Raw genomic sequence first — 22,441 nt, forward strand, 5'->3', positions numbered from 1 at the left:
TTTTATTAGAATCTGTTGCTACTGTTGCTAGTAATTCTTGCAAGCAGAAATTCAACCAGTTCCTAAGGAAGACCGCATTTTAGCATACCACATAACTTCGGGCACTAAGTAATGTTGTTACGATGCTACCAAAGCTAGTCTGATAATTGCCAACCCCAACCTTTTTGAGTGTGGGGTCTCTACGTTGTGTGTTACACTTTGGCAGCACAATACCTAAATCTTGGACAACCCTACGCAGAAGATAACAATCAGTTTTAAAGGGTCGCACCCCTATGCCGAGATAGAACAGCCTTTCATGTGGTGCTAGAGTGTAACGGAGTGGCTCTATACGGTGCAAAACATCTCGGATCTCCGAGAGATCTCCCCGAGGTCCTACTAAACATCAAATGTTTGATAGGATTTCTTGAGTTAGGCTGGCAGGACTAGCTACCCCCAACCCCCGTCACGCAAAATAGGCGCAGGTCGTAGAGTTGCGTGAATCTGCCACAATACAATTACAAAGGGACGCAGACGCACACTACTCATTGACTTTGGTAGACGTCCAAAACAAATATGACCGAGAGTTCGACCACGCTAAGTTACCATCATGCTACGTCAAGTATGCGGTGCTATGGGATATGTATGAATTGTTATCGCTGTTTGTACAAAGTTCGCGTGGTTGGTGTCTACTTAAATTTAAAATCTAATTTAGTAAAGAGAGTTTGAACTTACGAATGGTTCAAAGCTTCGTTTTTTATTGCATTAAACTCATGTTCCAAAATGTTTACACATTTCTGATGAATGTACGCGACGTTATCTCAAAAGTGTACGTATGTTTTTATTGTATATCACTATTTAGGATCCAAATACAATTGTATTAACCGTATCACCACTTTATTATAGGTGACTTGGTGACAGTGACGTTATATTAATGCTTATGTCAAATGTTATCGGTCCAAACGGTAAAATAAACGTTATCTGAGAAATTAAACATTAATTTAAACGTATTATTTTCATTATATTGTTTAATCGAGTAGCAGGGAGCCACCGTGCTAAATTTAATTCCACTTCCACAAGCTCCACACTTGGTTTTGTCAAAATCGGTGCAGAGTGGCATGGCATGGACTTTTTACACGACTGTCCAAAAAAAGGAGTGTATTGTTTTCAGCGTTCATGTTTAGTATGTGAGTTTTTGTAGAATCGAAATCATGAAATCACTCTTGTTTGGGTCGGTTATTTTTGTTCGCTAAATAACATTTTATGAGAAAGTTTGCAGTTAAGTTTAATCTGTTTCAAGTCAGTTTACCCCTCATAATGGTAGAAACATTCCTCTTCACCAAAATTTACATTTAACTGTTACAGCGCCCTATTTAAAACGACCGAACAATCAAGGGGCTATAAAAAGGCTTGCCCAATAGCCCTTTTACCATACAAGACTCATTGTCGACTCTATATCTTCCTCATAAAGTAGAATTTGCCCTGGATACGTAGTCCGCTAGAATAAACAAAGTTGATAGACTTAACTGAGTTTAATAATTGAGCATTGTCGCTATGATTTGATTCTGAGCTTCGGAATGTATTGTGTTGAATCAGCTATGATTGTCTTATGGTGTACGTTAGTGATATATTCAAGATTAATTTTGTGATTTATAGTATCATATCAATTATATTGTCGTATGTCTAGATTGCAGAGATCGGAGATGGATAATCAAGGGGGCTTGAAGTGACAGGTTGCTGCACAGGGCTATAAACGCGAAAATCGAAGTACGTCAATTGTGGGCATTTTTCTCTGTCACTCTAATTGTGTCGTAATTAGAGTAAAAGAGAAAGATTCCCGCAATTTGCGAAGTTCGGTTTTCGCGGTATGCCTCCAGTGTGGGAATTTGCCTTAGTTGCGGACATGTGTTTTTATGATTTCATTTAAGTAATAGATGTAATTCAATAATACAACTTTGGAGAACACACTATATTTCTATTTTGCTATGAAGTAATAAGAATCTCGAAAAATCTCTTTAGAAGCCACAAAAACTGCTGACGTTTTTAAAGCTTTTTAGAACTCTTTGTGAACAATACAACTGAGAAAAATGCATTGGACAGGCCAATTCTCTAGATAAAATCTACCGTCGGCGCTGGTTGGTATGTCTGTGCATAGCGAAATACGAAACTTGCCGTCTCATTAACTTGATATCGTTTGAGAATGAAAGAGACATGAGACACGACCAAGTTAGGAAGTTTCGGAGTGGATTTCCAGATATATGAGAGGTAATGTCCTATTGTTTAAACTCTAGTCGATCGGTTGTTTCATGGTTCTTTCCTAGTAGCCGAGAAGGCTAAGTAAACCAGAGTTAAACTGTGACCTATGCCATAGAGCAGTGGTTCCTAACCTGGGGGTAATTACCCCCGTGGGGGTAAAGCTGGTATTTTACGGGGGTAATAAGCTACCCTAATATAACAATACACCAACCGTACACGTTTTATTTTTTATTACCATTGGGAGGAGGGGTAAAATTAGGTTCCCTAGTTAGTCATAGGGGTGACCGGACTGAAAAGGTTAGGAACCACTGCCATAGAGAAATATAGTAAGCATAGAGTGGTCACTCCATTCATCAGTTTTGGTACCATAACGCTTATTATTGTCATAGTCGACATCTAGTATCGAGCTTATCCTATTGTCTATTGTTCAATAAAACCGCACGTGCTACTTACCTGCAAAATGGGTCTTAATTATTCTAGTTGGCAGTTGGCACCTGAGCGCGGGCTAGTCCAACGCTCAAAAAACCAGTGTAGGTGAGCTCTCCGATAAGGCGCCTTTGTTACGCATCTCGGTGACACATTTTAGACTGGTTCTGTAGCGTTCGACTCGCCGGCACTCAGTAACCGAAGTACTGAGTTGAACGGACCACACACATCCTAACAAAATATTTATCCATTAGTTCATTTTGAATCTTATTGCAATTTCCATAGGAGTTGTAATTCCATTACCTGGGTAAAGTGAACGAACGATTTTTTATGCAGGTGGTTGTGGCACGTGGCACGAGTGGTTTTTCTTAACAATAGACAATAGGATTAGTTCAGATATTGTGAACAGCTTGGCCGCTCCGATATATTTGATGGCGACTGTAGTAGATGTCTCGAGTGTCGCGATTCACGAAAATTGTATTGAACAGCAATATACAACTAATATTACAAGCAGGAGTTGAAAATGGAGTTCCAGTTAATCCGGTTATACCTAATATTAGCTACAACATGTTATTAGAGCGTTTCTTTTATTTTTTGCCATTTTTATAAATTGTGACCTTCTTTGCCAATTTTGTGTTATTTCTACTCAGAATCACGAGCTCTTTCGATCCTAATGGGATAAAAAATGTCCCAGAGTTTTTTCCTATTGTGTTACCATTTCCCCATATACTTTGTATGGCGGTAACAAAAAGGAAAGTTTGAAAACTGTATGGAAATTTTACAAAAAAGAAACGCTCATTAAGCATTAGATTTTTCGGTCGTTGCAACATCTATTACCTATATTACATCGTCCATCATAGTATTAATAGCTCGGTGTACACCCGATTTACACATTGATAAGTGTTAAGTGCGAGTTCATACATTTGCTACTAAATGCAATTAGCAGTTGCATGAACTAGCACTTAGCACTAATCATCAGTGTAAATCGGGCCTCAGCATTACGAATTGTCATTTAACAGTGTAGAGTTTTATAGACGATGGTATGTATAAATATAATAAAGTAGTTCCTTGTTTTGGTTATATCATATTTAATTTAAAGTCTGAATGACAAAATATTACGTAACTCACAAGGCACCTTAATTACTTATAATGTTATTGGTAAATATTTAGATGGTATGATTTCATTATCAGATTAGACATTAGACAAAACTAGATCTGAAATAGATACGGACATAATTTGGTTGTGCAATAAGTGTTTTACTATTGTATGTTCATACTACTAACTTCTTTTATTTATATCAATAAATAGTCATTAAGAGTAGTGTAAAGGCTTCATAAGTCTAGGGGTCACAAACCCGGTTTCACCGAAATCCAAAAAACCGGAAAAACCGGGTTTTCAGCCAATTGCCAAAACCGGGTTTTAACTGTGATAAAACCGGCTTTTTCGAGTTTTTCGATTTTACAGTTTTATTTACGTACCTACATAATAATACATAGTTTAATTATTTTGATGAGCAACAATTACGGGTCTTTAGATTTACATATAGGCTGCTTAGGTGCTTCTTGAAGTTGAAGCTTTTCTATCCAGGGTGATTCCGAGATATTTAGGAAGTTGTGGCTGATAAGATTGCCCTGAATTTTACTTTCAGCTTCTTGGCCTGGCTTGCTCCTCGGCTCCTTGGCCAGTTTGTTGCACACAGGTGAATGCAGGACACCACGGTCTTAGAAGTGCAGGGGTACAAACGCCACCGGCAGAGAAAGTCGTCTAATAGATCCAGGTCCTTTTTCAGGGTTTGTTTCCCTCTTCAAGCTGTATTCTTGTGTCACTTATGGCCAGGTCATTAGCATAAGCAAACTTCCGCGTTCCGCGAGGTGGTGTTCTGCAGGATACGACTCAACCATCGGTATTTTCAGACCTATGACAACTTATACTGGGCGGTGTTGAAAATGTGGGAAATCCACAGAATCCACTAGTACGTAATACTGTTCGACGGCCACTGGAGTACCGTCCACTAATCTTGTTGTGAAGACTAGGTCCACAGTGGTCACTTCTCCATCCAGTAGATAAAAAAAATATTTGATCATTACTTTGCCTTTGTTATAGAAGCGGCTAAGAAAGTGTTGTTCCTATCTCACTGATTTAAACTTTCACGATTTTACTACTTAGATACGCGATTAAGTCCCGTTGTACAATTTAATAATGTTGTTCCTATCTGCCCTGTCCATGATCGCCTTCCTCATCAGATTTCCAATATCCTCAGCTGATGTAGTGGCCGCTACCAAATCAAATCCCGGTAATTTACCTCGTTTAGCGAGTTGGGTATCATCAGCGGTGTGTTTCCTGAAGGAGGACTATGTCAACACCGTTGTCACGTAATATTTTGCTTAGGCATTTAGTTTTAGAATTGCTGACCATGAGGTATTTGAGGAGGAGGAATTTGATGGTCTTGGTAAAGATAAAGTAAATAGAAATGTCGTGGAAGACAGAATATAAAAGTTTTGAAGTTATGAAGTTTTGATTGAAGTTTTGAGTCCTAAAAATAGGTACTTATTATACGTAAAATCGTAATCACCGAAAAAACCGGAAACCCGGTTTTGCTGTATCACAAAAACCGAAAAACCGGCTTTCTAAAAATACGCGCGGTTTTGTGACCCCTATTCATAACATAACGAATCTCGTAACTTTGGCTTATAATCAAAAGGAAATCAAATTCGCTTCCAAATGTTCTTTCTCTAAAACAAGATATATTTTCATAATAATCTCTTTCCCCCTATCATTTAAAAGAAGATCTTAATCTAGATCTAGGTATTAAAAGTCTAATCATTTATGTCTATGGTATTAAAAGCGTTTCGCGCCTGCGAGAGGCGGACTGCATTACAACTGCAACTTGTATGAGAACTGCATAATTCATACTGATAAGCTACTACAAAACTTCATTCAAGTTTTGATAAAAAAAAACGGATAAATGCAATGATTGGCTTAACCATTAGAAACTATTTAATAGTAACTATTAGCTACACTGTCCACTCAAGGCTAAATATATTAGCACAGATAAGATATAGGCACAATCGTGATACAACTCTGATATCATTGGATAACCATTATTGATTAAACAACCAAATTATCATCGGCAAGTGTTAATTAAGTCGAAGGTTATTGGATCTACATAAATATTGCGTAACTTAATAATCAGAGGGGATTAGATTTTTTTTAAATCTAATATTGAAGGCAAATCAAAATGAGATTCTCAAAGATGATTTCTAAAACGTTTGTATTGTGGGAAGTAGTTTTAATTACTTAGTTTTAAAACTTAGTATGTATTTAGATCCAATACAATGTAAAATAAAACACGACCGGAGAAAAACTAGCTGTTCAACGTTCTGTTTTTTTCCTTGAGGCACAGAAACCACAAAATCCTATTTATAAAATAGAATAAAAGTACGTTTTACATGCTAAGTGGTCGGCATTCAATATAGCAGTAGCTCGCTACTCGCTACTAGCATGAGGTATGCACAATATTAGATTACTTTAGCCCCGCACCCACGTTGCGAGCTTTAGTGGCTTTAGTTTACCTGGTTCGATTTGTAGCTGGCTAACTTAAAAGGGCTCATTTCCTACCATTACCTACAAATAATTGCTTGATGCTTTTAAAAAAAGAATTACGCTGAATAGGTTGTTTCTATAGGTACTATTCTCTTAGCATTGGCTTGCAATCCATCTAGAAGGATACTCCAAAATTAAATCCCGGAATGGAGTTACCGTAAGGCGCGAGTAGGGTCCAACCTGAAATAAGCGGCAGATTCCTGCAGCCGACCTGCCTCCACAAGTATTGGCTCGCCTTTCGTGTGGGTTAATAGTGAAGAGGGTAATGCTGGTGCTGGGCATCCCTACGTTTTAATTCCGTCCCAGGCGGTGTAATGTCCGTGGAGAGGTTGTCTCTCCGGTGTTACACCATAAATCGTCTGCAATAGACGCAAAGGCCGATGATTCTGGAATTAAAGATAGCCTCACCTCTCGCTCCTGTGGGCATGACGACGGCATTCCTCTGATCTGGTCGCAGAAGGCTCTCCCCCTCCGCGCCCCCTTGATACGACATCTCCATTGCCGCTATTCCAATATCATAACACGCACATCAGTAGTCTAATGATCTTGATAAGCGAGGTTATCTGAAACAAATTGAGTTTATTAGTGTAAGGCCTGAGTGGACGCTCGAGTTGGGCGTGCAGCGGGGCGGGACGTGCGGCGTGCATGTTAAACAAATGCAAACGTATAGGAGCGGCTTTAGTGCACGCTGCTCAAATCACTTGGGAGCTCGACGCCACGCTCCACGCCCCGCCGAACGCTCCGCTTCGAGCCTCCACTCAGGCCTTACACTTAGTGACATAATTTCTGAGAATTTTTGTTACTACTACTGCTGACTTTACGACCTTTACGTATCGATATCCTAAGCCATATAAGTAAAAGGTACACAGAGGTTCCCAAGTCAAAGCTAAAAGCGCCTACAAACAGAGAACCCGCCTAGCGGGTTGCTGGTAGTGAATGTGTTAAATCTCTTTATAACCGCGGTAGAGAATGCTTACTGACATTTAGTCTTTTGTTCTTTATTAATGACCCAATCATTCGATCATTACTAGAGTCAGACCAAGAAAAGTCTGCAACGATTTTGATAGCATAACGCATTGCAATTTCATAGAAGTTTGATGTCTAAAATAACACTTGCACTGCATGTGCTATCAAAATCGTTGCAGACTTTTCTTGGTCTAACTCTACTTATTTATCTAATCTCCATTTGCAGAACCTGGACAGTAATATAAATGAAATAGGCAGGAATTCAGTATTTTAACGACCTTGCATAATATGTAGGTACGCACAACCCATGCTACTGTGCATAATTATCTAAATACCTATTCACTTTACATTATCTTATCTTTATTCGGTACAATGATGTTTTACAAAGAGAACAATAGTCTAGTCACTTGACTTGGTTACATAACAATGACTTGCCTCTGTGGCCTGTGATAATAAAATTAATAGATATAAAATCGATTTCAACCAAGTTACAATACTGGTCAATAATAACCAAGGAACTAATGGACAGCTTTTTTTTGGCATTAGGTTCGACAGTGTGATGACGCTTTTAAAATTTGGGTTGACAAACATATCAGTTTCTAGCGCATATAAAAGGTAATATTTTATTTCTTAACTTATTGAAGTCATGTCAAGCTATAAACTTTGATTAGGTAATAAAGTACCTACTATTAATTTGATGACTTGATGAGGAATACAACAAGGAAGAGAGAAGTCATAAGGGTGACAGAAACTATGCAAAATAGAACCCTATCACTTAGAAACAAAGTTCAAAATCACATGAGAAATATATTCCCTCTGCCTTATAACAATGACAATGAAACATACCTATATACTTACCTACAGATAAGTACCTACTGGACCTATCATCAGTAAACATTTGTATCTTATAGATACATAATTACATCTAAGCAAGACATCATCTTTACATGTTTGTACATCACAAACGGAATATGTCAAGGTTTGTGATATTGTAAACCGATGATAAACAATGCCTAGTATAGTAGGTACCTATTAAAACTTGTGATCTGTGCAGTGGAATAGACAATCAGCAGAATTCAATATGTTTTGCATTGTAAACAATATGCATATGCTGAAATTGCAGAATGGTGTCATTAGTTGAGTGTACAAGTAACATTTAAGCATTCAAGTATTTAAAGCTCAACATATTTTTATAAATATTTTCTTATACCTTAGAATCAGATGCTCAATGTTAGTATTAATAGTATATTATATAAATTCTTATAACCTCCTGAGACCCAGAATAAATTGTTTTGTCTTTGAATTTGGAAACAGTAACAGAATAAAAGTTCTTCCAGCATTCCCTATCTTGCGCCAGCTCTTTGACTATCTGATACGACACAACCCCCACTTTTTCTATCACTTGGTCTAAGGGTTCAGTATTTTATGAGTCACTGATTAAATTAATATTTAGGTACACTCATTATCTAATGAGAAAACATGATATCCTATCCTATATCATAATACCTTATCAAAAATAAAGTTCAAAATTGTCTTCGCTGTTGAACATAATAGTCAGCAGCAGAAGTTGCTAGGTGGGCAGGGTGTTCATAAACAACTGAACGCAACTTTATTGTTAAGGGAATAAGTGTGTGCAGGTCATTTTGAACACCTCATCTGCTTAGCTACTTCTTCTGACTGTACCTTTCAATGTGTACTCATATTAACACACCAGTCATTTGTATTCACAACAAAAGGAGCTAAAAATGCATATTACCCATTCAATGACTCATTGACTGTGGGTTTGAATAAAAAACAAAAGCCAGTCACTTAACAATGTTTGAACCAAGAAGTCAATTATGTTGTGTAAAAGGGGATGTAAGACATTCATTATTTTTAAAAAATGCAGGGAAAGTAAATATGTAGATGCATAGATACATATTTTTGTTTTACATATTCATCATTGATGGTATTTAAGTAGGTACCTATAATTATTGCTATAAAAAAGTATAAGTAAATTACTTGTCTAACCAATAATGACAAATCATACAACATTATTATTTAAAATTAAAAATAACAAAACAAATGCTATAGATATCTATCAACGAACACAATACAACAATAATAGGAAAGAAAACTAGTTAACTTTCGGCTTCCGATTTCTAATACAAGAAACGTTTTTGGTAAATAAGAAAAAGTAAACTTTCGTTGCAATTCACTGGCCAGCTATCAACGGCCCTTCACTTTGAATAGTTAACTAATGATACGGGTCGATAGTTACAACATTCCGAAATTAACTCCTATTATGATAAGACCGACATTAGTGAAGTGACCCTAAGATTTCATCCGGAACCTAACCAAACTACATTTACATACTGGCCTAGCAACCGCCGCTTAAACGGTCACTTTTTTTTCCATAAACAGCTTTATACACTCATGGAAGGGTTCAAACTTTGACTTTATAATTTACAAAACTAATATAAAAATCCACTGCAAAGCAACGGGACTCGGGAGCAAATAAACGTGCTGGCGGGCGTTTGGCGCGTGGTCGTCTCAATATACAAAAATATAGGAGACTATTTCTAGTACTTACCAAATCATAGTCAAGGTACACTACTGGTTGAAATGTTCCGTCACAAGTGATATGTCAAATTATTTATAAAAGTTAACTGTCCATACTCAAATTATAAATCTAAAGTACTATAAAGACACGTGCAGTGCAACACGACCGCATCGGCCCGCCTCGTTCATTGCACTTAAATTCGGGTTGCCAGCCTTCAGCCTTCCTGTAGTATTGTAGTGTGTTGTAGTGCTAATGATTTTTTTAAACATGTTTACAAAATATTCATAAAGCGCAAATGGTCTTTTCTTTTATTTTATGTTTTTAAGTTAAATTTACTATAATATAGAACAGTAATAACTATATATTATTGTTATTATAGTGTCAACCTAAAGGCAGATTTTTTTAGACTAGCAATCGTAACAATAATTTCTTTTCTTGCAGTTTCCGTGTTCTATTTTTAAAATTTAATACAAAAAAATACCTATTTTTTTAGCAGTGTATTAAAATTAAAGTGGATTTACTTGGTGCAAATTAAACAGCAAGTGTTCTTTGAAACAAAATAACATCAATACACTATGGTTAATCCTAGTTTAGCATATGAGATTCTTTTGTATATAAATTCATTTTATTTTGGACTCTTCTCAACATGTGAACTGGGCGCTCTTGTACTGAAGTCTTTCCTTATTAGTGGAAAATACGAAATTGTGACCCAAGGTTACATATTGATTGGAAGAGATTATGGTGTGCTCATTGGATTATTTATGGTGGAAGCAGCCAGATTGTTTCTTGGAAGGAAGGGTAGCCTTAGCGAAAAGGGTAAGCTATTAATACAAAATATCTTGTATTGATGGATCACCTTCATACCTGCAATAGAATTCATTTATACTTGAGTAATTACTAATATTTAACTCTTTCATTCCTCCAGTAAATACCAGAGTACCAATTTTCTTCCCATTGCTCAATTCTTGAAGAAAATATCTGTATAGTGTTAATAGTGTAAGTATATACAAATGTAAACTAATAAATTTTCTTTCTACAGATCCTCCAGTGATGTTTTCAGTGCTCCTCACACTCCCTTCTATTGGTGGGGTGATATATCTCTTGCACTGGCAACAAGTAGTACTTCGGATTGAATTTATATGGTGTACCTTGATGTTGCTGTTGCAATTAGCCGAGTTTGTGTTTGCATGTATGTTCATAGTCACCATGTGTCGGGACCCCTCTTACGATTGAGTAGCTGATCAAACCATACCGCTACCACCAGAGAGACAAATCAAGGATATTATTATTGTTTATTTATTTATTCATAAAACAATTTTACATTTTTTACATTACGATTTTACATTATAGTACATTATTATTAGACACAAATTGACTAAGCCCCATGGTAAGCTGAAGAAAGCTTGTGTTGTGGGTACATTATAACTAAAACTACATATATTTATTAATGATTGAGGTGGTAGGCCTTTGAGTGCCGCATGACCAAGCATTGGTCTATTGTGACGCCCTAAAAGTTCATTACTAATGCCTGTTGCATCCAGAAAATTACAGATTCTTTGGGCCCTAATGTTCTGTACCTCAAACTACATATTGTATTGTAATTTGTTATAATATAAAACTAATACTGAAACCAATTGTATGAAAAGCGTCTAGAGTTCTATCAGCAGTACAAGAAGAGTTTTTATGAGTAATTTATAAATGACCATAGATTTTTTTTATACAGCTTGACTAATATAAGTTGTCTGTCTTTTCTATAGACCGTTTCTTTACATGTAGTCTTTACAAAGGGAAGTGCAAAAACATGGAAGTATATTTGATGCAAAGCTGAGAAATAAAGAACTTCCATAATATAATATATCTTTACCTAATTTTTTGGAATATTATTCTATGTTATTAAATATGTTTTCATAAGAATCTATATCTCTCAAATGTTTATAAAATCTTTTAACGGTTGAGTACTACTCCAATTACATTTACAAAACAGAATCTGTTTTGTAAAACTTTTTATGTACTTATGCAGGATGAAGATTAATGAAACGGGTGATTCCACTCTTATCACACGTTTTTACATTGATATAGATAAAGTTTCTTCCTCTTGCCAATATTTAGAATTATATTTCTACCACAAGTGTAAAAACACAGAAAAAATCTTACAATGTGCTAACAGTTGTAAAATGTTCTCTTTAAAAATCACATAGTGTGTTTTTATGGTGTGCTATTTTAATATTATGCATTTGATGTAAAAGAATATGTTTATAGGAGTTTTTACTGTATGTTCCTCAGTGTGTTACCTACCTTTTTATGCTCTCTTCATGTTGTAATGAGTAAAGTTAACTTTGTGCCACTAGATGTCGCCAATCACTATTTTATTGGAGGTTTAGATGGGTATATTTATTTAACCCAGAGATAGGTAAATGTATACTGGGCTGGACTAAGGTCTGTAGATTGTCAAAGATACCGAAATGCAAGCTAGATCAAATGTGGCTTTCCAACAGAGAAGGGTTTCCTTATGTTTCATGTGCAATAAGGACCTTTCTATATAAATTTCTGTTGGAATTTCAGATAAAAAGGACCTTATTGTACTTGAATTATAAGGACCCTTCTGTAATGGACAGCCACAAATATTGGCTGTCCATTATATAAAATCTTTGGAGACTTGTAGAATAAGGTGCATACAGTGTTAAATCATGAGCTGGTGGGTTTAAAGTTCAGATGTGGCTCCGCCTCTGGTCTCTGGTCCAAATAATATATATCATGCATAGTCTGAATAGGCAGCCTAGGCCTTCTGTGATCCAGCCCAAAAGTAACGGAAGTGATATTGTGGCCTTTTGGTAGAAATTATACACCTATTCAAGGATTGTTATTTATCAAAACCTTCCATTGTGTATTAGATTTTTATTAAACCAAAGATTTATCAAGATTGCCATCGTATGTACTTAAGATATTGTGTGTATTTATATAATCTAGTCACCTAGCACTTATATTGTATCAAACAAATGTGAAATGAATATAAATACCTATTTATTATATTAATACATCAGGGTTGTGTTTAAGTTCCAGTATTAAATTTTTCTCGTGTATTCAATGATGTATTTATGATAATTTTACAATCATCTAATCCATTGATAAATTAATGTATTTTAAACAAAGTCAAAGTAGCGCAAACTATTTACATACTTCTACAAATTTAAAACTACAATATAGAATATGTTATAATCATGCATTGTGAGAAATAAAAACATAGTGAAAGTTGATTTATTTTATTTAAACTATGTGATAGCCCCCTTGTATAAGAAGTCAAAAATGTATTATGTACTTTTTACCATTGGTATCTAAAGTTATACATATTAAAGGTAGGGTAGTAAAAAAATTCAACAAACTGGTCAAGATCATGAGTATGGGGAACATTGGATTGGATTTATGTCCATTAAATAAAATTCCATAATGTCTACCTTTGATGTTCAGTGTCTCCTGGCTGAAAATTTAAACTTGCTCCTCACTTTGTTTTCTGTATTCACTCTGTAAATATAATGGCACTCTTCCTTTAGCCATCTTATCCCTCTTATGAACCCTCAATTCATGTCTCATCAAAGCTTTTCTCGTGCCATACTTGCTCCCACACATTCTGCACCCAAAATCTTTGATCCCTACATGATCCGATTTAAAATGTACATCCATATCGCACTTAGTGTAAAATCCCCTTCCACATTCAGAGCATTTGAATGGCCTTTCTTTCCTATGTGTAAGTAGATGTCTATTGAGGTTGCTGCGAGTCAAGAACCTAAGCTGGCACTTATCACAAGAAAATGGTTTGTCTCCAGTGTGTGTTCTCATGTGTATCCTGAGCGACTCAATAAATCTGCCTCTGTATGGGCACACCTGGCATTGGAACGGTAAGTCAAAGCTGTGTAACTGTAGATGTCTAATTAAATTGTCTTTTCTATACAACTTGCCACAAACTTCACATATCAAGTGTGATGCAGTTTGATGCCTGACTAAGTGTTTCTTATACAACTGAGCTGTTAGCAAACGGTTACAAATAGAACATTGTATCCTTACATTCTTATGTTCCCTGGAACTTCTGTGTCTTGCATATTCTTCATTTGTTTTGAAACTCCTCTTACATAGCTTACAGTTATAAGATTTTACAGGTTGCGATTGAGATTCATACTCATCATTATGAGTAATTTCATCTGAATTTATTTCATGATCATAATCAACAATGTCAGAAGGTGCTTCAGTGTTTTTTTCTAAACTTTTCATAAGCAATGTTTCACTTTCTTTTGCAGTTCTTCGGAAAATGATGGCAGCATCAAGCAAGGCGTTACAAGCATGACACAAGTGGTGAGGATGATTATCCTCCTTATTGATTATAATGTCTCCAAATAAACATATATCTTCGGAAATATCTCTACAACTTTCATCGCCAAATATTGGTATCCTGCCTTTCTTTAAACATACCCTGCACCTGAAAGTCTCATCTGAAGTGTGGTCTGTAATGATTTGTGCATTAATTACGTTTCCATTGGTTACATTACGAAGTTTACGAGCCATACGTTTCTTCTTGAGTAACTTTAACATGTAGTAAGTAGCTGCCATTATTAAGAGCTTTCAATTGGCTAGTTATTCGCAATTTTTTAAACTCTTTATGTTTTCCTTTAATTTGATTTTATGGCCCAGGTCAATATTCATTTTAATGTTTAATACCGCCAGATCCCAAAGTGGAAATTTGAAAATCAATACCCAATCCCCAAGTAAATTTAATCTGTCAGCTATCATTGTCATTCACGACATACTACAGATGTATTTTCCTAGCTCAGTAATTTGTAGAACGTCAAGTTAGGATATTTGCACATGAATAAATGCACGTTAACGCGCGAAGCATGAATCAGTTTCTCGCATGTGCATACAACTGGCACGGGATAAAGCAATATGCAATCGCCCTTTCTATTAATTCCTAACCCTATACTAAACTTTTAGTAAAAGGCGGCTCACGATTACAAATAAATCCAGTCCGTTTTCACATAGAAAAATACTCTTCAATCATTTTTGTCACCGGGTTTTTCTATTTAATCTGTATTAGTGTATTACAAACAGTCGTTGTAAAAAAAATACGTCATGTCTGCAAACGAAGTGCATCATTGTGAATAAACAAATAAAATGGTTGTCAGTTGAGTGTCGATCGCGGTTGATTTGAATTTTAAAATATTTTAAATCTCTGGCGTTATCTTTATACCCAGCTGGTGAAATAAGTGCTAAATTTAACTAATTATATGTTGCTATTCCAATTCTTGTGGTAAGACGTATTAGTTAGTGCATAAAAAGCGATATAATTTTCTTTTTTATCTTGTAGGGTGGTTGCCCATGGCAACCATAGTAACACCTCATGAACGAGGACGTTACTTTAAACCGTCCGAGAGATGGAGAACCCAATCGTTCTTTATCTTTTAGCTTAGCTCATCATGAGAATTTCGAGAATTCACATCTGTCTGAGTCTTCTACTCCCGTTTTGGAACGAATTCATAGGCGCGAAAGGGAGAAGCGTAAGGAGCTTCGTGAAAGGGATCGTAACGACAAAATGTCAAATAAAGATAAAGGGGCCCGCTCCAGGTCCGGCAGCCCCCCTGATAGATGGTCGGATGTTTCGAGTATGGATTTTAATCAGCCCCACTGCAGCTCAGAGGAGAGTCAAATCCCGCCAGGACAACTATCGATGGCGCAGTCTTCAGTGTTTACTCCGCCGGCTCATTTAATAGACTCGCAAGAAAATAAAACCCCCTCTCAGTCCCCTTCCTCCCCTCTTACCCCAATTGGACGCACTAAATACACAACCAATGATCAAGGTCCTTTTTTGGTATACGTTCAAAAAATAGAAGCGGCTTTAGATTCGGGAACAACTCTACACCCAGTGACCTTTGGGCGTTTCCTGCAAACGCGAAAAAGGGAATTTCCCAATATTGTTGAGGGGTCGGTTAAAAGAATTGGGCGAAATCGGGTATCAATCTGCTTCCACTCCGCTGAAGATGCCAACCACTTCCTAGAATCTTCCACTTTAACACACAGTCACTACAAGGCTTTTGTGCCATCTTTTAATGTCTCAAGACTGGGACTGGTGCGAGGAATTCCTGCTGACTGGTCCCCTGAGGAGGTGCTCGAAAATCTTAAGGTCCCCTTAAACTCGGGAGGCCCCGTCCCCATTAAAGTTAGACGCCTCAATTTTAAAAAAACCAAACAAGACGGCACTTACTCGTGGCTTCCATCCGAAACTGTTATTGTCACTTTTGACGGCCAAACTCTCCCTAAGAGGGTATTTTTATGTCTGAACTCTCTAGTGGTCGAACAATATCAACTCCCTACTATCCAATGCTACAAATGCTGCCGGTATGGTCATTCGAAAGATAAATGTAGGTCTCTCCCTAGATGCTTCCGCTGCGGAGGTGCTCATCAGGGGGACAATTGTAACGGCGATGGTGAACCTCAACCATTCTGTTGTATCTGCCCTCAGGGGTTGGGGGCAGGTCACACAGCCAACAGCAAATCTTGCCCCGAATTTGTTAGACAATCAAACATTAAAAAAACCATGGGGGAGGAGAATATCTCCTACATTGAAGCCTCAAATCGTCATGCTAAAGTCTCTCACAAATCTTACGCCAATGTTGCGGCCTCTTGCTCTTCTTCTCCCCAACCGCAGTCTTATAGAAAAACTATTTTCCGTCAACCCCGCACGCCTCCTCACCTAGAAAAAGGGTATGATAAAAGAGCTCATGATGCTTTGACAAGGGCCCCGGTTGTCGAATCCAGACCGGTCTTCCCTAATCAACCACCCCCTAAGGAACAATTCATAGTTTCAGAAATTATAAAGTTGATTTCTTCCTTCGTTAAAATTTTTTCTCCCGCCAGCCCTTTGGCTAACCCTTCTTTGATTTCCCACGTAGCGCCTTTTATTTCATCTCTGTTAAAGCATAATGGATCAAGTAATACTTCAGTGGAACAGTCGCAGTATCAACAATAAAAAACAAGAGTTACTTTACCTTATCAATAAATACAATCCAGCTATCTTGGCCATATCAGAAATATGGCTAAAGCCAAACTCCAATTTCAAAATCCCCAGTTACTGTTCTCTGATGGATTGCCGGGCTGATGGCTGTGCTGGAAGTGCCCTTTTCATTAGAGACCATATTTCCTACTTACCTATTTCACTGCCTAATAATAGTCCTAATTTCCACGCAGCTTGTGCTCGTGTGGAAGGCATTACATTTTTATCCCTTTATATTCCTGATCCTTCTTCTAACATCCTAAAGTCTCTTAGGAAGTTAATAGAACCCCTCCCCCAACCTATTATTGTTCTTGGGGATTTTAACATCCACCATGCTTTATGGGGTTGTGAGAAAAAAGATGACGCTCTAGGAGAACAGTTTCTACTAGATATATTGGACAAATGCAACTTATGCCTCCTAAACTCGGGTTCACCCACCCGACGCTCTCTGCCTAATCAATCAGCTAGTGCAGTTGACTTATCCCTTTGCTCTCCTTCTCTTGCATCTCGAATTTCCTGGGAAGTCCTGGACAGCACTTATGGAAGCGATCATTTCCCTATTTTACTGTGTCTTCCTTTTGGTTCCTCTAAAAGACCCTCAATAACCTATCCCCTTCTAATATATAATATCAACAACGCAGACTGGGATAGTTACAAAAAACGTCTAGAGTATGAGACGTTACATCTTCCTCCCATCACTCCACACTCTATAGAGCTTTGTTCCGACGCCTTAATTGCAGCCATTAAGACGTCTGCGGATAAGGTCTTTCCCCTTAAAAACACAGTTGTTGGCAAACTGGCCTCTCCCCCGTGGTGGGACAGTGACTGCTCTAAGGCTATCAGGGCTAGAAAAAGAGCAGAGCGGGAGTATGCTGTAAATATGTCAAATGAGAATTTTGATTCGCTGAAAAAAACCATGACGGATACCAAAATCTTGCTTAAGAATAAGAAGTCTGAAGGGTGGAAATCATTCTGTTCCTCTTTAAGTCCCTCTACTCCAGATACAATTGTTTGGAATAATATCAGAAAATTTAGAAGATCATATAACCCTTGTAAATGCCCTTACCCAAATTCTTTACAATGGGCTGAATCTTTTCTAACCAAAATAGCTCCTCCATATGTTCCTGGGGTTCTTGACTCCACTATAGGTTTGCTGAATAACCATTCATCTGACCCCCTAGATCAGTTGTTCTCACTTGTGGAGCTCAGGAATGTGTTGGGAGCGGTAAAAGACTCCGCCCCAGGACATGATGGTATTCCCTATTCGTTTATTGCTAAAGCTGGTGACCGATTCCTTAATTACTTCCTTGGCCTAATTAACTCTATTTTGCTTTCGGGCCGGCCCCCTCGGTCCTGGAAATCCCAACTGATAATGCCCATTCTCAAACCAGGTAAGGACCCAAATGACCCACAATCATACCGACCTATAGCCTTATCGTCCGTTCTAACTAAGATTTTAGAGCATCTTATCAAGAACAGATTGGAATGGTTTCTTGAAAACCACGAATTGTTAGGAAAATCTCAATATGGCTTTAGAAAAGGTAAAAGTACAATTGATAGCTTGGCTATTTTCACAACGGATATAAGACTAGCTTTTTCAAAACAAGCTTCGGTTCTTGCAGTATTCTTGGACGTCGAGGCTGCCTACGACAATGTTCAACTTTCCATTCTCCGAGAAAAACTCCGTAATTTGAGAATACCTGCGAGATTGTCCTGTCTTGTGGGCAACCTACTTTCCGAAAGGCAAGTTACATTCCGGGGCAAAGACCCTCACATCAACCCTTCTAGACTGGTTTGGCGCGGATTACCACAGGGATCTGTCCTGAGCCCCCTACTGTACAATTTTTACACTCATGACCTGGAGCGGTCTATTTCTGACTGCCAAGTACTCCAATATGCAGATGATCTTTTAATTTACTCCTCAAATAAAAACCTAGTTTCTGCCAGTGAGAACATGAACATGTCACTTCAGTCTTTAAATAACTGGCTCTCTATTAATGGTCTGTCCCTGTCTCCTTCTAAATGCTGTGCAGTCGTTTATACTCGTAAAAGAGCCCTGCCTAATTTGAATGTTTCGATCAACGATTCTAATATTCCCTTCCGTCCCTCCTACAAATTTTTAGGAATTAATTTAGATTCTAAACTAACCGGGGTCCTACACTTTGAATATTTAGTTAAAAAATGTGAACGTGGACTTAACACTCTCAGATGCCTAGCGGGAGTTTGGTGGGGTTCCCATCCTACTTCCCTGAAACTAATTTATAATGCTACTGTTCGAAGCATATTAGATTATGGCTCCCATCTCTTGGTACCAGGGAATAAAGCTGGATTGAAAAAACTTGATCTAATCCAATCGAAAGCCCTAAGAATTATTTTGGGTGCAATGAGGTCTAGCCCAATCAAGGCTATGCAGGTAGAGTGTGTTGAGCCTCCCCTCGCTTTGCGCCGTCAATTCTTAGCGGATAGTTATTTTTTCCGATTGCTACAATTCTCGTATCATCCTATCATTCACCGTTTATATGACCTTAAAGCAGTGTCTGCCCCTAATCGTCTTGACCTACCCTGTCTTGTGAATAGCCTAAGAAAGTTTCAAACTCTCAAAGATCCAGTTTACCATACCCGCCGACTACCTTTGTATGAATTTAACTACGAGATTATCATTTACCAGCCCCGCGTTATTCTAAACTTCGACATATGTCATAATGATCCTCATGCAGATGAGTACCTCCGCCAGATCCTTACGCGCGAATGGCATGACTGGAACACTATATTCTGTGATGCGTCTAAATTATCACCAACTGGCTGTGTGGGAGTAGGAGTTTTCCACTCTCAATATAACATAGTACAAAAAATTAAATGCCCTCCTGAAACGTCTGTATATACTGGAGAATGTATTGGCATTTTGGAGAGTGTGAAGTTTATTATTCTTTTCAAACTTAAGAAAGCTATCATCTTTTCAGATTCCCGTAGTTGTCTACAAGCACTACTATCTAACCCGTTTTCGTCTAAATTCCACAACCCAATTATCCTCCAAATTAAGGAGAATCTTCTAATTTGTAAAAAAAGGGGGTTTGAGGTTGCCTTGATCTGGGTTCCGGGCCACTCAGGGGTCTCAGGGAATGAACGAGCTGATCGGGTAGCTAAGGAAGCCGTGGTTTGCGGTGACAAAACGCCTTTCAGGAACTACTGTTATGATTTAGTCCCTCTGGCCTCTAGTTGGCTTTTCCAAGCCTGGTCGGCCAAGTGGACTGCCGCTAATCGATCCCGAACCAAATCTTATTACCTTGTACAACCTGATGTACCAAGAAAACCTTGGTTCTCAAGGATTTTTATCCCAAAACAGTTCTGTTCCATAATTATTCGAATGAGACTGGACCATTGCTGTTCTCCTGTCCATCTGAAAAAAATCCATAGTCGAGACTCCTCGCTGTGCGAATGTGGGCAGGAGGAAGTTGACTTAAATCACATTTTTCTTGCATGCCCTTTATATAATCATGATTATCTTTATACGGATCTTTTTCACCTTAAAGTTTCCTTACCTACTTCTATTATACAATTGATTAAGTCCAAAGACAAATTTATATTTTTAGCTCTAGCTTCTTTCTGTGAACTTAATAAATTGAAACTTTGATATATACCATTTTTGAAATCAGCAACTATTATTAATTATCTCATTATAATTTCTAAATTTTCGATTTATATACATATCGACATGACACTGGCTACTGTAATAAACGCCATTAAAAAAAAAAAAAAAAAAAAAAAAAAACAAATAAAATTAATTAAAGCAGCTTAAATTATTGGTAGCTTCGAAGATATCACTTCTAAGAGATCAGAGCATAATGGTAACCGCCTATTACATCTCCAAATTATCTAAGAAGTCCGATAATCTCGCCATTGATGAATACTATCAATATTTACTAAAAAACTTCGTGTGCTTAAAAACAGCAGATGATATTCAAAACCGTTGCAGAGTGTGTTTAAAACCTAGCAGTGTCTCTATATATGATAAGTATAATGCGTCAGATGTATTAGAGGTATTAAGAAGTTGGAGTGGCATTACTATCGAAGAAAACGATGACTATCCACAAAGCTTATGCACGAAATGTTTCATGTTTGTTAAAACGGCTATTTTGTTCAAAAAGAAAGCGCAGCAAACTGAGGCAGCTCTAAATCAATATCAATACTTTAAAGTTGAAGCTAATTGTGAGGGCTCGGGTCAGAGTCAGAACTTTAATGATGATAGTAAGCCTGATGATGGGGACGACGATCCAACAGATCACCTAGATGCTGATGAAGACACCTGGCTAACTGAGGAGCCCCCTATTAATGTTCCAGTCAAACCAGAAAAGAATGAGGAAAAAGTAAAACTTTCACCTAAAGTCACTTGCCGAATATGTGGTAAAACTGTAAACAGATCATACTACAGAGAACATCTCACAATGCATGACCCTAACCCGCATCAATGGGTCTGTGAGGTCTGCGGGAAATCCTTCCGCTTAAGATGTGCCTACCACAACCACAGCTTGCGTCACAGGAATGATTTCCCTCACAAATGCCCCATTTGCCCTTACCGGGGCCGCTACAAGGAACTACTGAAAACTCACATGAGAACACATTCCGGAGACTATAGATACATGTGTACTGAATGCCCAGCAAGATTCCTTTTTAAAAGTAATCTAAATACACACATGCTGAAACATAAAGAGCCTCAGTTTAAATGTGATTCTTGTAAAAGAGCCTTCCACTCCAAGCTGTTTTTACAAAGGCATTATGAGGCAGATCACTTGGGTATACGGAACCATGTGTGTAACATTTGTGGGAAGGCTTTTGGTTACCGGAATGCTATGATGAAGCACCAACGGCACGTTCATAAGAGGGAGAAGTCTATGTTTGGGAGAATGCCATCTTATTTAGCTGAAAATAAGCAGCAGCAACATAGTGATAATCAACCTAATATGTAAAAAAAATCTTTAAAAATTTACTGTAACTGTTTATGTTAGTAATAGAAAAATTTACTGTATGTAGTAATAAATAAATCTGTGCATTAATTATCTCTTTTATGTTGTTTCCTAAATCCTATTCCTATTTAATTCCTTGTTCATTTAGATGGAAAATATTTTAGATCATCTATATCTTCCTGATGTTAATGTTTATTGCCCTAGTGCACACCAAGTCAAGACCATGTAGTACGGAGGGCCTACCGCGAACCACTTAGTTCGTTATTTGCCTCTCGCTCGAATACTCGAAAGGCGCATAACGAATTTTCGATGTCCGCAGTGGTAGGCAGGCAAAAGTTAAGTCATAAGTTCATTTATTCATAAAGCTAATTTACACGTTAGGTATATAAATAGAACATATTTACAATATGCCGTTAACAATAATTAAACTGAATTTGAAGTAAATATAGCATCACATTATTTTATAATAATATAAAAATAGCATTACATGACATCCTTTTTCTGAAAATCAAGGTACTCGTCATAATCATAAAACGGGTGCTCAACAAGCCAGCGTTTGAGGCGACATTTAAAACTGCCCAAGCTCTGGGCGCTGGTGATGCTCTCGGGCAGGTTGTTGTAGACGGCGGGCCCCATGATGTGGGTGAGCTTGGCCGACCTGGCCATTCTACAGC

The 22,441-nt window shown here is 37.6% G+C and overlaps 4 protein-coding genes across 4 annotated transcripts in view; 2 read left to right on the forward strand and 2 right to left on the reverse strand.

Annotated features, from left to right (window-relative positions):
* The window catches only part of LOC134657382 (equilibrative nucleoside transporter 1), a 38,339-nt gene extending 31,548 nt beyond the window's left edge, over nucleotides 1–6,791 (reverse strand). The window contains exon 1 of the mRNA XM_063512923.1: nucleotides 6,671–6,791. Within this exon, the coding sequence (XP_063368993.1) occupies nucleotides 6,671–6,761 (91 nt within the window). The 5' untranslated portion in view covers nucleotides 6,762–6,791. The remainder of the gene's footprint in view (nucleotides 1–6,670) is intronic.
* Nucleotides 1–11,047, forward strand: part of LOC134657586 (transmembrane protein 80-like) — a 418,575-nt gene extending 407,528 nt beyond the window's left edge. The window contains exons 2-3 of the mRNA XM_063513163.1: nucleotides 10,264–10,586; nucleotides 10,810–11,047. Coding sequence (XP_063369233.1) covers nucleotides 10,346–10,586; nucleotides 10,810–11,003 — 435 coding nt within the window. The 5' untranslated portion in view covers nucleotides 10,264–10,345 and the 3' untranslated portion in view covers nucleotides 11,004–11,047. The remainder of the gene's footprint in view (nucleotides 1–10,263; nucleotides 10,587–10,809) is intronic.
* A 2,206-nt stretch (nucleotides 11,048–13,253) lies between these two features.
* LOC134657490 (gastrula zinc finger protein XlCGF17.1-like) lies at nucleotides 13,254–14,374 on the reverse strand. Its single transcript, XM_063513062.1, has one exon. It carries the CDS (start codon nucleotides 14,367–14,369, stop codon nucleotides 13,254–13,256), a length of 1,116 nt encoding a protein of 371 aa, XP_063369132.1. The 5' UTR covers nucleotides 14,370–14,374.
* A 6,264-nt stretch (nucleotides 14,375–20,638) lies between these two features.
* LOC134657631 (zinc finger protein 184-like) lies at nucleotides 20,639–21,781 on the forward strand. The gene has a single exon (XM_063513196.1). It carries the CDS (start codon nucleotides 20,649–20,651, stop codon nucleotides 21,768–21,770), a length of 1,122 nt encoding a protein of 373 aa, XP_063369266.1. The 5' UTR covers nucleotides 20,639–20,648; the 3' UTR covers nucleotides 21,771–21,781.
* Nucleotides 21,782–22,441: the final 660 nt, after the last annotated feature.

The sequence above is a fragment of the Cydia amplana genome, chromosome 20 (assembly GCF_948474715.1).
Source record: "Cydia amplana chromosome 20, ilCydAmpl1.1, whole genome shotgun sequence".
NCBI classification, from domain to species: Eukaryota; Metazoa; Arthropoda; class Insecta; order Lepidoptera; family Tortricidae; genus Cydia; species Cydia amplana.

What these genes read in the sequence shown, in the direction of transcription:
- LOC134657631 (XM_063513196.1), top strand. Translation starts at nt 20,649, where the DNA reads ATGGTAACCGCCTATTACATCTCCAAATTATCTAAGAAGTCCGATAAT.
- LOC134657490 (XM_063513062.1), bottom strand. Translation starts at nt 14,369, where the DNA reads ATGGCAGCTACTTACTACATGTTAAAGTTACTCAAGAAGAAACGTATG.